This window comes from Triplophysa rosa, linkage group LG1, assembly GCF_024868665.1.
Source record: "Triplophysa rosa linkage group LG1, Trosa_1v2, whole genome shotgun sequence".
In the NCBI taxonomy this organism is placed as follows: Eukaryota; Metazoa; Chordata; class Actinopteri; order Cypriniformes; family Nemacheilidae; genus Triplophysa; species Triplophysa rosa.
The window spans coordinates 25,185,568-25,204,141 of NC_079890.1; the positions used below are offsets into that span (position 1 = coordinate 25,185,568).

At 38.1% G+C, this 18,574-nt stretch overlaps 1 protein-coding gene across 1 annotated transcript in view; it reads right to left on the bottom strand.

The window, feature by feature from the left end:
* cdh8 (cadherin 8) overlaps positions 1-18,574 on the bottom strand; it is a 73,337-nt gene that overhangs the window by 40,256 nt on the left and 14,507 nt on the right. The window contains exon 3 of the mRNA XM_057334585.1: positions 1,465-1,759. Within this exon, the coding sequence (XP_057190568.1) occupies positions 1,465-1,759 (295 nt within the window). The remainder of the gene's footprint in view (positions 1-1,464; positions 1,760-18,574) is intronic.

Genomic DNA, 18,574 nt, shown 5'->3' on the forward strand with positions numbered 1-18,574 from the left:
TTGTTTCATGTTGTTTGTAGTAAGTCCTGAACAGTGTTGGGTAAGTTACTCTGAAAAAGTAATGAATTACTAGTTACTAATTACATATTCAATAGTGTAATTAGATTACTTTACAAATTACTCTCTCCAAAAAGTATTTAATTACTTATTACTAATTACTTTCTATATCCTATATCAACCTTGATTAGAACTGATTCAAGGATAGACATGAAACGGCTCTTTTAATTCATTCAAATAATTAATAAATAACTTCATAAATTATTCTTATTAACTGACCAAAGTATACAGATGTGAGAAGGATACATTAAAGCATACATTTTAAAGTTAGACTTATCATTTTTATGTCATTTCCACTCTTGAATATATTACACAGTATTTAGTTCAATTACAGCAGAAGTAACTGTAATTAAATTACAGAAAAAATAAGAGTAATCCCTTACTTTACTTTTTCTAAGGGAAAGTAATTAAATTACAGTAACTAATTACTTAGTAACTAGTTACACCCAACACTGGTCCTGAACCACAAAGAACATTTACAAAAAGCAAAACAAGTCACGACTTTACGCAGCCATTTTCCGCTCGTGTTCAAATATGCAGAAAATACTTTTCTTGCATACCTTCGTGAAAAAAATAGAATTTTACTCGAAATGCTACACATGTAGCGTGCATCGCAAAACAACGCAGTTTTCTGAATGTCGTAAGGGTTATAACAAATAGCTTAAGTGGCATCTCCTACACAGCCTTACTCATACTAAAGATCCTTCTCATGGTCAGGCTCAGAATGGAAAAAAGGAGACAATCGGTGCATGTTTTAACAGGAGAGCTTGTAATGACATCCTGTAGCAATCCACAGTTCATTCAGTCACTCACTAAATTGTGCCTATTCAGGAGACAATAGTCAAACTGCATTGCTAGAAATTCCGGAGAACTTTTGAATGCACAATGCTTGAAAAATGAACTTTTGTTGGTCATATCGCAGCTGCAACCACCTGTTATAACCGCCAGATATATGAAAGAGAATTTTTGTCACTTTATGTGTGTCACTTTACAAATTTCTTTTTGTTCATCCATTGATAAGAATTTTGAGTTTGAGACCAGACCACATTAAACAAATGCTTTCATTTAAATCTGTGAATAAGAATTTATTAAGAATTTAGCCAGTAATCTAATGCAAGCAAATGCTTCCTACTATGACCAAGTTCTTTGTACAAAACATCTAATTTCCTTGCTTCAAGCAAGTCACACAACATGATCTTTTGAAGATTTTCAGATCATTCTGGGAGAACATGAATCATCAGATTGTGAAGTCTATGGCAGCTTGAGTGCTAATAACAGTGGTCTCGTACGTCTGCCCCAACTGTATATTTCAGTTACTGTTGTATCTATCCTTTTCATAGTGATATAAATGACCTTGTATCATAATTTAGCTGAGACAAGCGGACATGATGAAAGGAGATCACTCACCCACTTGGGACATCTCTGGCACTGAACCTTTATAAGGGCCTTCAATGAACTGTGGGGGGTTGTCATTGATGTCTTGCACTTTGATGATGAACTCTGAGGGTGGTTCCATAGGTTGGTTGGAGTCTCTGTCTATGACCTGTGCCGTGAGCGTGTACTCGGCCTTCTCTTCCCTGTCCAGCCTCTTCATTGCGTGAATGTCTCCCGTCCTCTCGTTGATGGCGAAGATGGTACCCGCCCCTTCCCCTGCCAGCACATACTTGATGTTCTTGCTCCCCACGTCCAAATCTGTATGGAGCTGAAAAGAAACAAAGGCGGATGAGTTAGACCACTTCCATTCATAGCTAATACCACTTGAGCAGGACCAGATCAATGTCCACGCCAGACTGAGCTGTAATCAATCACGTCAAAGAATTAAAGCCCAACGCCAAGTGCAGAGCAACAGAGTCACTAGCATTTTTACTGTGACGGCACAAATGTTCAATCTCCAAAGACAAAAAAAGGTAAAGGCCAGACTAAGTCCTGGATTTCCAGGTAATGCTTGGATTGTGTGTCACATCAGTCTGTCATTCACCGCTCCGTACGTTACTAGAAAGGGGTGGAGGTTAAAGCGCTCTGCTCACACCTGCCTCAGGGCCCTGTTACCAACTTGAAATCAGCCCGGCAGGTCACAGTTCCAAAACCAGAAGGCAATTGGATTGTGCCAGGGAAAAAAATGGACAAAAGGGAAAGGCCAAGACTATCCCCGAGTGCTGAGAGGGAGCACAGACGGACATCTGCCAACCAATGGGAAGGAAGCCCAGATCTAGCTAATCCTTCTCTCGCGTTCATACATTTTCTATCACGTTTAATGCTTTCATGAGTTGGTTGGCTTTTTTAATACAATAAAAATACAATTTTCTCCTTTTGATCATTTTGAATCTCATGTACCTCTAGAGTACGTTCCAAAAATTAATTGGAAAGTTTGTAAACTCCACAAATTGGAACAACAGAGATGATTTGCGTGAGCTGAATCACTGATAATCTTACCCTCCACTAGAGCTCGCAAATCTCATTTGCGCCTTAATTCAAATACGGTGCTTTTAAACGTCGCGCCAGGTTTTTGATAACAAATGCTATAAATCAGGAGCACAGGTTCAAAAGCAGAATGCGGTTGTGAAAATGAGTTGAAGAATTTGAGATTTATTTTTAATATGATTTTTGCAATCTGCTATCTTTTTATTCTTTTATCAGACAATGATAAAAAAGGAAATAATAAACTTAATACATGGAAATATGTTTTTTCAAAAGTGTTAATTTTTTTAAATCAACTGAAAAAAACAACAAGTCTGAAACCTTTTTTCCTCACAAATTCAGTAGCTGCATCCTGTATGGCGCTCTCTAGGTTCCATTTCTGAAGCGGTAATATATACAGTCTGGTGCGAGGTGGGTGTACACTTGAGATTGCGGTAACAAGGCCAATGTGAGCTTTGAAATACAGACTTCAAAAAAAGAAGCAATTGCTTAATAACTATGGTTTTATGCATATGTTGTCTCAGTGGTGCTGTTCCCAGACACTGACAAAGTACACACGCTTAAATTGTCACACCTTGCACTTTTGTTCTCCTAATTGTCCTATCATTCCACATGAAAGATCTATCTCATTAACACATCAGCTTCACAACATTCTTCCCTCTACGAAAACCCTTAAATGAGCTTAAATTAATGATGTACGCTTTCTGATGGGAAACTGCAATTTTTTTCCTCCTTGTGATTTTCGCTTCATGACTGACGATACATGTTTTCATTTATTACTGTAATATACAAAAAAAGGTGTCACCACTGAGGACGTGTCATTTCCTCTGTTTCTTCACCCTTATAGCCCTACGTGTACAGGCAACATTTCAGGCTTGGACCCACGCCAGTCCCATTCTGACGAGTGATCGTTTAATCTCAATGTGCAAACAATCGACTGAAAGTACGGTAGCGAGGGGAGGAAGTCTGTCATTATACGGGTTGCCAAGGCAACTCCAGCGCTGTAACATCTGACGACATCAGTATCTTAGCAAACTCTCCTAACCCACATACTGTGTATAGTCTTGTAGTTAAGAGTTCCTGTTTTGTCAGTTGTTTAAATACTTCCATATAAGTAACTAATGAGCTCCATGCATATTTGATCCGGAAAAAAGGGTAAAAGCAACCACCAACCACCCTGTAACCTTGATCTAGAGATAAACTTATGAGTACGAAAAACAGCAAGCCAAGGTTTAACAGCAAAAATAAGGTACGCATAAAAAAACAGGGCAGCCTTAAATCTGCCAGCACACCGGTGTGGATTAGCCCGAGTGGAGCTCAACAGAAACAACGGTGGGTTTTACACCCGTCTCTCATCGCCACCGCCACGGAGAGCTGCTTTTATTGTCAGTTCAGGAGAAAATATGTCACCGGCTGCTGGAGATGGAAACCTTTATTGTAGCCTGAGGAACAATCAGTGGCTCCGTAATGAGAAGCCCTTCCTTCGCCTGCGCCCACTGGATGTGCACTAAAGTGCAGCGTTAAGCCCTACAGTACACGGCAAATGAATGTGCTTATTGTCAGGGCAAGTGGCAGAGATGGTGTCTACTAAGGATTCACTGTGAGTGGAAAGGAGAAGATCCACATCACCTACAGAGACACCGTGTCACTCAGCTTCTATGTCAGTGGATCCCCATCCCAAGGACCATCTCAAAGGTCAATTAGGCATGGTTTAAGTTTAGGGCTTGGCTTGGCACTGAGTAAACTGTAAATGTAGACTAAGTGCTGTACCGCAGCCCCATCGGGTCGCCGCAGTTTCTGTATAATGTAGGTGCAAGGGTTCATTCTGATTATACATATATTGAAAGAGTAAATGCAATGGCCTTTCTTGGAACAAATTCAGGCACTTTGGACCCGATGCCATTTTCAATTAAAATGCCACCGATGACATTAGCTTTCTCATCATCAGCATCTTCAGCATTGATATAATTCACTTAATGCTATTCAGGCAGAATGTATAGTACAACAGGCCTTTTCAAACAGCTTTTAATTTTGCTTAGTCAGTTGAAGTCGCGCTACAGGCACACATTGTCATATAATAAAACCTTACTTTTCGAGAGAATATTCACCATAAAATGGCATCATTCCATTGCAGAAATGTATGAGGAGCCATTTAGGCCTTAATTACTGAAATGACTCTTACAAACACTAGTGAAATAAAAATATTGATTGAACTTAGTGAAATTCATTCATATGTATTACTGAAATACATCTTACAAACACCAGTGAAATAAAAACATCGATCGACCTTACTATTGCAGATCGATGTGTTTGTTTACTATTTGTAAGATGTATTTCAGTAATACATGTGAATGAATTTCACTAAGTTCGAACAATGTTTTTATTTCACTAGTGTTTGTAAGAGTCATTTCAATAATAGAAATGTGACTCAATTTGCATAGCACTATTGTATGCGATTTTTGCATGAGTACTGTGAATAAAATCAACAAGATGCAGTGCACTCGCAGGACGTAGCTACTGCCTTTGACATGCAAAGAATAACAGAACGTTGCTATGCAACAAAATAATGAGCTATCGATTTTATGAGTATTATACGTTTTATTACATGCATTACATGTAACCAGCCTTTCCAAACTACTGCCATAATTCCAAACTCTATTATGTTATGCCCGTGCAGGAAAATATGACTTGCTTCTCACAATATATAATTTATTCTGTCTCAGATATAGAAAAATGGACAGCTTGGAAAATAGCGTAAATAGTGTAAATATTCATGAGTGATACCGGGAAATAAATATTGCAGTCACACTTGAAACATATATTGTAATAATACAGCTAATGGGAGGATATGTCTAACATACTATTATTGAATTATTTAAAAATACATATTTCTTTAGATATTTCACTACATATGCTTTGAAAATTAAACAATTGTAACGTATAATATTATTATGTAATCCAATGAGCAAAGCCAGCTATAAACAAATGTACTCTTTATTATTCACAGGGTTCCTATACAGTACATGCATTTAATAACAGACAGAACAAGATAGGAATAATTGTATTTCACAGAAAATAATACATGCCTGATGCAAAACTACAGTATGAGAGCAAGCAGGTCATACAGTACATACTTTGTAAATTAATACCACACAGTGCCTTGAACGAAGCGGCTTTCTCTGAAACTTTCCCAGACACATGATCGGCCTTCTGTGCACCCGATCTATTCCTACTGAGAAGCAACCTTGAGTCTACAGTGCTGAGAAAGAACCAAACAGATCACTTTATATTGTCACACAAGGCAAATGTAATAAAATCCAAAACAGATTTTCATATAGCAGATCCACACCGCAGAGACTGACACAACAGACTGTTATAGGTTTATCTCTGCCCAGATAATACCGATTGAGTCTGTAATTTCATATTTCAGCACAGTCGGCTTTCTGTTTCAGTTTTTTCCTCTGCTTCATTTAGTGAGTGACTGAATGAACTGTGGATTGCTTCAGGATGTCATTACAAGCTCTCCTGTTAAAACATGCACTGATTTCACACAAGTAACACCATCACAAGCAACACGTCGGGTCTGGCCCTGGACAGATTTGCTGTTTAGGATTGGCTGTGATTGTGGCTGTGATTGTGAACTTCTGGAGTGCTATAGAAACTAATGTGATATCCATAGATCTGCCAATGCCTAAGAATACACATAATACTAATAATGCTACAAAATAAAACCAATTTGATTTGTGTATGTATCTCTGCAAGGAACTGTTCATCAAGTCATGCATATTTTTATTTTCGAGTTGTTCCCTAAGGCCACAAAGGTACTACAATGCCATTAGCCATGCAAATAACTCATCCATCTCTCCTCGGCAGAGACCAATGCACTGATAGAGCCGCAATTATCATGTTCTGCTTTTCTTTGAAGTGTCTGTTGGCTGTCCCCACAAAGGCTTTAGGGACACAAGGGGGTATCAGTGCTCAGGCAGCACTATCTATGCTCGCTGTCTGTTCTAATGTGAAATTACAGAGAGCTCTCTTTTAACATGTCACATCACGGCAGAGTAGACGTGGCAACAAGCAGTTGCTTTGTCTCACAGACCGAAGACTGCGTTAACGCGTACGCATTCTTATGTGTGACAATGCAGCTTCATAGGCTCGCTTGAGTTTTAAAAACAGTAGGAAAGAGGAATGGGGTAATGTTTCATCGACAGGAACACAAAGGGTGAGCATCCTTTCTAGTTTACCCCTTAAGGTGTACTGTACATTTCATGAAAGAAACACTAAATGATGAAAGCATCTCATTTGCTGCACAGTTTTAGCACATGTATTTCCCGCATTTCTTTTTCTGGTGTGTGCCAAGGTCAAAATAAGCAGTTTACCCAACAAAAAAATCCCACAGGAGATATTTATTTTACTTTCATCTGCTCGCTTTGGGAAGACAAATATAGAGGTCTTCACTGCCTTCTGAATTATTTTGGAAGCACATCATTATTTTTTTTCTCCAACTGATTCTGAGTGTCGGCAAAGAAACAATAGATAAATGCGTATGACGTCAAGGATAGGTTAAATGCAGGATTTTTCAGCATATACACATCAGATGTAAAAAAAAGACAAAAAACCTTAGATATCCGAATATAATTGCAGAAGACTCAGATGGATGTGCTGATAGTGATCAAATGAAATGCTTGTCAATAGAATAAAGAAACAACACATAAAAATGGACACTTCAAAATGAACACAGTCATGTTCTTTATCAGTCAAATTACTCATCCATTTTTATTCTCCTTTCAAAAATGTCCATCTCTAGTGTCAACAGAGATTTCACGCTGCACTGCAGGCACATCAGCCGACTGTGATTTTCCCCCCTCACCTGCAATTTACATCAGAGTGCATGCACAGAGAGATTTGTGCTGCTGGTAAAAGGGCTGCTCTGACTAAGCACTCTTACAATGCCTCATCCACTTACCACTGTGAGCTGCATTCACTGCCTTCGTGCCTTTTGATTCAGCACCATGGACAGCGGTCGAGCTGACCAAAAACTTTAAAAAATAAAGTATCACACAAATGTGCCAAGTTTCTAAAAATGTAACATTTTCCAGCCAAAAAAGTTTGCAACATTTAATACAAAACGTGTTTTAATAATAACACAAATAAGAATAATAAGAATGTTTAGGAAAGGAAACAAGTAACAGATTATGCCATGTCATTACTTTGTACTGTTACACCCCAAGACACATACTTTATTTCCTACAAAAAAAATCTATTTTTAAATGGAAAACTTCTTCATATTATAAAAATAAGGTCAGGTCATATTTTGTTTGTGCAATATGAATTGTATTCTGAGAATTATGGATGGATGATTATGGATTATGCCAATGGGAAAAGAAAAAATTGCATTCAACCAGAATCTAATCAAAAGGACAACAAGCTAAAAGTGAAGGCCATTCAAACACATGGGGCCCTTCCCGCCATTGGAAGCCAACTGAAGGGGGGGCATGTGGTGGTGTCCCTGTATGTGCGCCCCCTTCCTGTTCCCCCGACTGGGAGATGGATGCTGGCTGTCACATCCGCCTGCCTTTGTTCTTGCCAGATGCAAAGAGGTCGTGAGGAAAGTGCCCAAACACTCATCAATCTCACTTTTGCCCTGTGTTCCTGCTTCTCTTCTCACAGGTCCAAATAACAATTCAGTCACAACATGAGGAAAAATGTTTCCATTCACAGAGACTGTTGACCTGAGTAACAAGTCAAACAAAATAGGAATAAAGGGCTAAAATATGATAAAATATGCAAAGTTATCGTAAACAAATAACTCAATGGTACTAATATGCCATCCGGTTGTGAAAAAATGGAGCATAGCAAATGAGCAAAATCATGAGATGCTCAACTATTCCTCATCATCTATCCTCTCTCTCTCTTTCTGGTTTGTGCAATCTTTTTTCTGAAATGGAATAATCATAGTATAGTATTTCTTCATTTGCAATTGCAGAAAAACAAGACGTCAGCAAATTCCCTTCTGTTTGTAAACTCACTTTGATTCTGTCACACTGATTCACTCACACTGTGATGCTTTTGATTAGTGTCACTGTAACCCAGCACACGTATGTCTACATTCAGCAGGCCCCATTAAAATAACTGTTAAACATTCGAAACCCAACACCATGTTTTCAAAAATGGGTCACTGAAAAAAACTCAAACCATTTCCCCATTGAAATGGCCCCAAACACCTAATGTAGCTTTCCTGTGGCTCAGTGGTTAGAGCATGGCACTAGCAATGCCAAGGTCATGGGTTTGATCCCAGGGGATTGCACATAGTCAGAAACAAATGTATAATACAATGCAATGCAAGTCGCTTTGGATAAAAGCGTCTGCCAAATGCATAAATGTAAATGTAATGTTCTTCTAGAAAGACGGAAAGGAAAAAATGATGACAAATTAAGGCAGTCTTGAAATATCTTATCGAACAAGGAAGATACTTTATCAAATGCATAGAGTATTATACATTAACTATAGAGGGGTATTAAACGATTTCAGACTACCATTGAGGGTGCTTATGTGAAACGCATTCAGACGTTTAAAATGATTAAACATGTATCATTATCTGCAGGAAATGTCCCTTTTTCTTTGCTTGAACGGAAATGAGGTAAATAGGGAGCAAAATGTCAAGGCTAAGATATTATATACTGTATTCCCAAAATAAATTTGAGGCATCGATGAAGCAATAAAGAGTTCACTTGGAATAACATGTTCAACAGTTCATCTGTTCTTTGCGCAAAGGCTTCCACATCTATGTAGGCCGCACACTGTGTCCAATTTGTTCCATTTACACACACGCATACACTCACTGTGCATTCCCAAGAAAATGTGTAAGTGCTAGACTTAAACAAGAACTTCAATGCAACTGAAACACAGAACCAAGTAAGTACCCCTCGGAGCATTGCAAGTTTATCCATTTACTTAAGACCAAGAATTTATCTCCCACCACCCATGTGCACTCATGATCTACTACTTCGACCTTTAGCATGCGAATTCAATCTCATAGAGTTAGTCATTTAGCGAGGGCCAGCCTGGGCTGGCAGTAAACGTGTTGATCCCAGATGGCCCACCCCCATCACACGTAAATTACCAAAGGGGTTGTGAAAGGAAGTCACAGGCAGAGTCTGTCTTCACTGTCTAAAAAGATTGGGAATCCGTAACAAGTAATCCGTCTGTTGTGACATCGATGCCGTAAAATTTGTCCTCGGGCAAGGATTTGGAATGCACAACCACCTTTTTTTGCGAAGGGGGGTAACTTTTCTCTTATTCCCTCCCTTTCGCAATCCAGCATTCGCTTAGTGATTCACAAGCAAAGTAAAACCTATGGAGTAGAAGGTGTCGAGTTGTCAATAATCTCATGAATGACACCCAGTCATGCAAAAACCAAATCTAGGGCGCTAGAGAGTAGGACCGGAGCTTGTGTTAGGTATCCACTGTCTGGCTTTTCTGTTATATTTGTTAGGCCTATTCCTAGTTTGGTTTCTTTTTTAATGTATTTTGGTTAGATTCCCTTTAATACACCTCGTCTGGTTCCTGGTTTCAGCTACTCACATCAGCGCCAGTAATTTCACACACCTGTTTTCTATTACTGCCTCTCTATATATACCGTTGCCTCCTCTCACTCAGCGTGGCGATGTATTGTTTGTTTGTTTGTTTTTCTCGGAAGGATTACCAGTGTTGTTCTCATTTCAGTCGTTCGGCTACCAGAGTTGATTCTCCGTGTTTCCCCACAGTAAGGCGGTGTTTAGAGAGCCGGTTTGGATCTCTCTCTCAAGCGGCGGTTCCTTCTTTCTACGCCAGTGGGCTTTGACACGAGGTGCACGGCTGGAAAGACTATTTCCTTCAGGATTATTGTTGTTATTTCTTTCTGGATTATTTTTTCGTTCCCTCTCTACGCCAGTGGACTTTGACACGAGGCGCACGGCAGGAAGGACTATTTCCTTCAGGATTACTTTTGCTGTTTCATTCTGGATTATTTCTTGTTTTTTTGGATATTGAAATAAACTTTGCCTTTCGTCACTCCTGCATCTGAGTCCTTACTATCCGGTCTAACACTATTGGAATGACTGGTTTGGTACAACAACAAACAAAAAAAAATAAGGGAAAAATGATGCCAAAGAGGTATAACAGTCTGAGAGCTCAGAGCTTCATTCAGAATGCACTCTAACAAATTATGTTCTGAAGTTTGTGAGCCAGTTTGTGAGAAAAATGAAGTAAAAGAGCAAAAATCTCAATACTGTGTCTTATTAATAATGCAACAAATCAATAATGCATTTAAAATGGCCACCTAAAATAGCACGATAAGCATATCACAGGAGGTTGTGCTCACCACAGGATTTAAATCATATGCTTTAAAAATATTAATCAAATAGAGAAAAATGCCCTCAACACAATATGCAACTCGAAATACTCAGAAATCTTGCCCGGGGAATTCAAGATTCACAAATTTAACACGAGACAGTAAATCAAAGTTTGCCACCAATTTGCACTTGTGCAGGTACGTAGAGGGACTGTGTTTGTTTATCTTCCCCTTTGAGCCTGGCACTTAACCAACCTGAAATTAAGCTGGTGACAAAACACAACTCCATTGTATGGAAATGAAAATGTGCCACCATTTATGAGAAGCCATATATTATACTGTTTACAAATCACTTTAATGCCTATGCTGAAATCTCTGTACTCCCATAATTTTTTTTAAGTCCATCTCCTTGCCTCCCGGGCATAGACCAGCCAACACTTTTCAATTTGGAAAAGGAAGGGAAGAAAGAAGGTAAAAAACCTCCGCTCAAGACGATTACATCTATTCTACCTCATTACTTGCCTTTTGGGAGAAAGAGGAGGGAAGCCAAGCAGACTGCTATCTGTTTACATTTACTGTACAAGACTATCGGAATTATAATTGTGTTCTTTTTGCAGCGCATGCCTCTGTTTAAAGGTCCTAAGGTCCCAAGGAGATGAAGAAAAATGAAATGCCTTCGAGGGATTCCATTGCATTGGCAAAAATGCTGCAAGACGACTTTTATTTCTTTTTCAACTATTTATTTTCCCCCTTACAAATGAGATTAAAAAGAATCAAAGAGAGAGTAGTCCTACTTTTAAACTATCTGACTGATTCTAAATGGGAAAATAAGAAGGCAGGGACAGAGCCTATTCAAAGCAAGGTGTTATGGTTTCCTCACAGGCACGAGCGTTTGTTGCCCCGTCCATTCATATTTTCTGTTAATGATTTGGGTATCATATTGGAATCACATGATTTCCTAGTTGTGCCAGAAGGGTGAACTCTCTAATGAATGTGATGTCATATGTATGTTGAGGGATCACTGCTCATTGAAGCATTTAACTCGTATTTCAAAATAACGTCTGCATTACTTCATTATAATGAGGCTGTATTCCCAGGCATAGTTCCGTACAGCACTGCCTATATATCTGAGGCACTACAGAGTCATTTATTCAAACATTTTATGGCATGTTTGTATCCAACGCATGGCTGAGAGCACAGACATAAAGATGTAATGCAATAAACCGCCTGCTGTCTTTTCATTCAGTTCTAGGCTACATATTTACAATACAGCGGCACATTTATTATTCGCACATGCACGGCAAAAGATGCATCATTGTTCACTCGATTTTTCTTTTCAATGAGTAATTATGGGTTTTTGTGTATATCTGGGAGCCAATCTGAGATCTTTGTTTAACAAGACCTCTCAGCCGATACATAGTGTTTGTTTAACAGCATCCCACAGCTGGTTTATTTGTCAATCACTGTGAAACTGATTGTTGCCTCATGACTTCTAAAGATACGATAACTCAAAAATAAAAACGGATGAGTACAAATATTGAATGATCAATACTGGTCTAGCTGTTGAATAAATAATATTTAATATGTTACCTGTGACACAAAATTATTCATCATCCACCCACTTTCACCTCTCAATCTCCATCATTTCGCCTGAGATGAAACTGAATGCAGGTTTACCCGGTAAATACGCTTCTTGCAACGATATGGTTTATGCTAAACCAACTCCATTAGCATACCAGAGGCGAGAGAACATGTCCAGGCGTGTATAACACGGTGTTTTCCCTCCCAGCCCTTGTCCAATTGTGGATTATTCTGAAGACATCAAATGTGGCCCTGAGTGTACCTCACAAGATCATTGCAGTGATACTGCCCTGTCAACAACTAATTACTTTATCTGTATTGTGCTTTGCAAAAGGCCAAATCTACCAATGCAGATCCATATATAGAAATCATTTGCATGTGGAATTAAGTTGGACTGGTGCAACTGCAACATGAGTGGCTGCATGTTACTAAAACAAGAATTGATCTAAAGAAATGATCTGATTCTGTAGATTACGACAATGTATATGATTTATTGCAGTATAAGTAATTTTATACCATGGTAACCAGATATTAGGGATGGACAGTATAAAGGTATATACCGCTGTGAATAAAATTTCACCTGCACGCGTTTTTCTTTTCTGTGTTTGTCATGGTATGAAAATAGGTGCATATAAACATATACTGTATACAACATATAATAAGCCATCCAGAATCCTGCGATCAGCAAATGAGCAGCACCTTGTGGTACCTTCACAAAATGGCACAAAATCACAGTCCCGCTCATTCTCCTTCACTATTCCTTTCTAGTAAAATGATTCTCTAAATTCAGTCCGGTCAGCCGGATCTTATACAAAAAGTGATTTTCTGTGAATACCTGACAGGAACGTGCTGAATTCTCTTCGTTTAATAAATAAAAAAAAACTAACCCTTCTCTCGCTGTAGCATTGTGTTGACATGGTAACTTCCCATAATGTTGCCTTATATTCGTCGCTTCACTGACGAATATAAGTCGCTTTGGATAAATGCATCTCCTAAATTCCTAAAATTAAACATATATTTATATAACTGCACAATATAAACACTCGTTCTTTATTTTTTTCCCACCCTTTAGAATAAACTTATGTAGTAACAAAACTATGGAGTAGGAAAATTGTAAGTGTGGGAATTACGCATCTAAAATAAATCAAAACTGTATGTTTTACAGTCAAACCAAAAATTATTCAGACACCATATATTATTAGTGGTTGCAGGACACTGTAGTTCACGTACTGTATGTAAGCGAGGATACAGTAGCAAAATAAAGTAAACTGTGACATATTATAGCCAAAACATCTTCATACAGTGGACTACTGTAAAATTGATACAAAATTTGGGACGTACTTTTTCAGACACTTTGGCCTGACCATGTTTAGCTTAAGTGTTTTTATTGCTAATGCAACCTTTTTACACCACAGACTGAACAAAATGAAGCATTTCTCGGTAATTGGTTGCCCTAAATTGGTATTATTAATTGTGTACCTTAATTTAACAACTGACAGCTAATCAACCTAATTCATTACATAATTTTCTATCAAAGTTATCTGACATTATCAAGATGAATTTGTTCTGACACAGTTTAGCTCGAATTACTTGTCACATTTTATCACCGTTTTCTAAACTATTGCAAATAAACTGTGATAATATGAGAAATGTTAAAGGTGTCTGAATAATTTCAGGCTGGACTGTAGTTTAGCATCTTCAAAGTAGCCATTTGACTAGAATTTGTTCATCCATTTCTAAATACTTCTTTAAATAATTGTTTGTTTTCTATTGAAAGAAATTGATTGGCACATTTATAATTTTGTCTACAAAGGTAATTCCAGACATTTAAGCATTTAGGCATACACCTTCATATTAAAAGATTTTTAAGATCATTAGAAACATTTCAGTCAAGCGTTTCCAAACTTTTGACTGGTACTATATAGACAGATAGTATGATTGTTCATGACAGAGGAAAAAGTCAGCACAGATAGTTTCAGATTATGCCACACTTGAATCAAAAGCAGGGACGTAGCACAGAATCTTGGGCTTTGTGCAAAGGCAATGTGTGGGGCCCCTCCACGCTATTTAGCAAATCAATATTCTGTATGAATTGTGATCAGTGTTGGGTGTAACGCGCGTTACGTAATCATGTTACTTTTTAAGTAACGAGTAATGTAACGCAGTTACTTTATACATTTACATATCAATACTCGAGTTACTTTGTTTTTCAAGTAACTCGAGTTACTTTTCAGTCTAATCATTGATTTATATGAACATTTTTTAAACCGCAGAAGTTAAATTCTGAATTAAAAGTAGTGTAGACATGATCTCATGCTTGCACAGAAACAGTCGCTAGTCAGAAATAAGCAGTGTTGCCATGTCTGCAGTGCTGCAGTGTTCCGGCTTCGTTTTTGTTACGCAAATCTGGCAACCCTTGACACAGCGATGGGAGGCCAGAGCTCAGATGCGGAGCTATAGTGTGGCCGCAATCGTCACCATGGACAAATTGCCTGCAAATACCGGTCATGCGCAATAGATAACTTTCAGATCGTGAAATTAGCGCGAGTCACGAGTCAAACAGCAATCAATTGTCCTGCAAATGCCCATCATGTTTGGAAGATAACTTTCAGATCGCGAAATTAGCGCAAGTCATGGCACGCAACAGCAATCAATGGTCTCATGCCTCCTGAATGTAAACATAAGATGTGTTCGACTGTTTGTGGCGCTCCACGCACAGACAGATCTGCAGATTTAAATGGGCATGGTCACTGTTAGAAGAAGGGTTAGGGAGCACGGGAGAAAGAGAGGAAACAACTGTCATGTGTTAGTCTCCTCACCAAATACCAGCATATATACAACATACTACGTCATTTTCCCCTCAAAATAATATTATATAATATTAGTAATATATTATATATTAGACTAATCATAATTTCGTATAACACTATCGAGTTGTTTTGGCTCAACGAAGTGCTCAGCAATGCAAAGAGGATCTGTCAGATCCCTTATATATTACTTTTTTAAATCTAAAAAAAAAACACCCATATTTGGCGGCCAAAAATCCTCCATTTCCCACACAGTGTTATACGACTGGAAATGACTCTGCCATCCTAACAGCTCACCGGCGCCATCTTGTGCAACTAGCCATGCTGTCAAAACAGAATAAATATGGTAGTGTCAACAGTAGGCAGAGCTCTGATAAGGTGGAGGACTACTGGTCAGGAAATATTTGAAATGTGTTTTTTAAAGAAAATAAAGGTGTGTTATAGGCTATATAGGATTGTTAAATGCATTACAGTGTTAAACACTAAAGAACAGCAAAGTCTGGAAAAGCATGAGCATCAGTTTGGCGAGAAAAAGTAACGCAAAAGTAACGCAAAAGTACTTTCAGTTACTTTCCACAAAAAGTACCCAAGTACCGTATTTAGTTACTTTTTTATAGAGTAACTCGATATTGTAACTAGTTACTTTTAAAAGTAACTTTCCCCAACACTGATTGTGATATACTTCACCTCAGTCTCCCCTTAAACATGAATTGACAGCTGAACTATATTTTTATTTGAATTGTGTTTCATTAATAGAGACACTGTCCAGTGTAAATCAAACTATTGAACAGTAAAAAAATAATGAATTTTGTAATTTCAGGAACTTCAAGGCCCCTCACATGCCAAGGCCCTATGTACTCAGTCACCCTTTTCTCCCCACTTGCGACGCCCCTGGTTAAAGGCAAGACTCAAAACCCTTCTATGTTATAAATGTGACTGAAAGAGCCTTCTTTGAAGTCATTGTAAAATAGCTGATATAGGCACAGTTGCACACCTGTGTGCCATTCGATCTCACATCAGTTGAATTTTATATTAGCACGGTTTGTTGCATCACTGCTCATCAACCGTGAACAATCTACAGTTACAGCGAGCCTACATCAGACGTTCACAGCGTGCCAAAACCAAATCACTCCCAATAAAGCTGCCCGCACTGAAAGCACCGTCTGCAACACACTTTGGATCGTATGATATAGTTATCGGCTTGCCGTTGGATTTTCTAAATTACCCCACAGACATACTGCATTAAAGCAGACTCTCTACTGGTTAACACATTTCTACCATCACAGGGAATATACCATCATAACACCCGGCCCTAATGTGGTTGATGTGAGGATGTGTGCGGTGGATTCTCATTTTAGGGTGAGATGGGGAGTTGGCAAAATTTTTTATATTATTAGCTGATTTCTGTAAGTGGTTCCATGTATGGGGCCCACATTAGCTCAGGATGAACTCTGTGCTGCTCCATTAGTCTTCCCCAGATAATGCTACACTTCTCAGTCCCGTTTACTTAACATGCTGGATCCGGCCTCCTCGATTTGCACTAATCAACTGATAAGGCGAAAGCCCTTTCACCAATCCCTGGAGGGTGAAAACTGAACTCTTAATGGTCATTAGTAGTAATTATGTTCGCTAACAGACACATCTAGCCCAGCCCCGTTTGCTCATAAGAAGTTGGCTAACGGATTCAGATAGAACTCATGCATGCATACGATAAGCCGAAAGTTAGGTTTACTTTATGAAGTGGAGCTACTGTATATTAATGCATTATGGCTGTAAATCTGTGAGGCTGTGATGCTGCAGTTAATCACAAAGTACTGATGTACGACCATAACAGCACTGCAAGTGTGATATTGCTTTAATATGTGACATAGTGTTCCCAGTGCTTTTTTGGTCCTATATCAGCAATCCTGGAATGCCTCTCATCCAGTCGTATTATGTGTTAGTATTATGAGGTGAAGCAATATTTTTTATTTAAAATGACTCTCTCTCTCTCTGCTTTACTTTCATTCAGTTCTTTCGGATCAGTGACCTGTTCCCTAGAGTCTGACCTGCAGAGAGTGATCTGTATTGACAAGGACAAAACTACTGGCAAGGGATACCGAAAAAATTCAATAACATGTGTACACACAGCTCCTTCCAGCCTTAGCATCACCACTGTAATCTCCTTTTCCTCCTCGTCATTTTGTCATCATATTCACCTGATAGGCTTATTACAGATTCAAGCCTAGGCAAGGACAGAGCAGATTCAGTGATGCTGCAGCGGAATCAGATAAAAACACAAAGGAACAGAGAGAACCATAGTGAAAGGCACTTTTAAAGGGATCTAAAAAAAATTTTCTTCTTTCCCCAGACTACCTTTTTATACACACTACAGAAAAAATATTTCAAATTATAATATAGGGTAAAAATGAATACACAGTTGACAAATGAATGTGTAAATGTGTCCTATGGTGTGACCGTAAAAATTTAGAAAAAAAACAATGAAAATAAATCTGTCTTATACTATTTTTTATTGTAGAATAATATTAATAATATAAAACAATATATGATTAACCGTTAGTTTTCTACATTTTTGCTGTCACACCATAGGACACACGCATGGTATATTTGTCAACTACAAATACACAAATAAAAAATATCCATCAGGGATTAATAACAAAACATTTCCAAAACATAATGTGTCTCATGAACTAACCAGGCACATCCAGATTTTTGTGTAAATATTTTAATGCAGAATTCCTTATTCACCTACAGTATAAGTTTGCACATAGACACATCAGAAAAAAGGGAGGTGCAAAAGTCATATAGCCATTAGATTTAAGCAATAGTGTTTCTCTATTAGAAAACACAAGGAATTTGTGTGCAGTAATTAAAAAAAGGCTTCTGTTCTATTTTTTGTGTACAGATTCCTTGTATTTTCTTGTGTCTTAATAAAAGAAAGAGACATATATGAAGAGTCATGAAAAAGCTGGTGGTGGCCTAAGAACATTGCAGAGTACAGTATTGTAACATTTTTGTTACTCTGATGTTGTTTGTTTTAGGGTCAGTTCAATTTTTGAAATTTCTGAAGGTAATACACAACCTTCAGAAATTTCAAAAATTTAACTGACCCTAAAATAAACAACATCAGAGTAACAAAAATGTTACAGAATAAACAGCTCCTTAGTAGTTTAGTAGTTTAGGTCTATAAGAAAAGGTGTTTACCGATGCACAAAGCATGATGTAAATTACTAGCCACTGGGATGCCTAAATACACACTAGCTTATTAAAAAGGTCTACAATACTACAAGGACAGGACAAATTTACACACCTATGAGCCTTTCGGGAATCTGCTTGAACATTGTGTGATAAACTTTTCCACACCTATCTATACTGTATG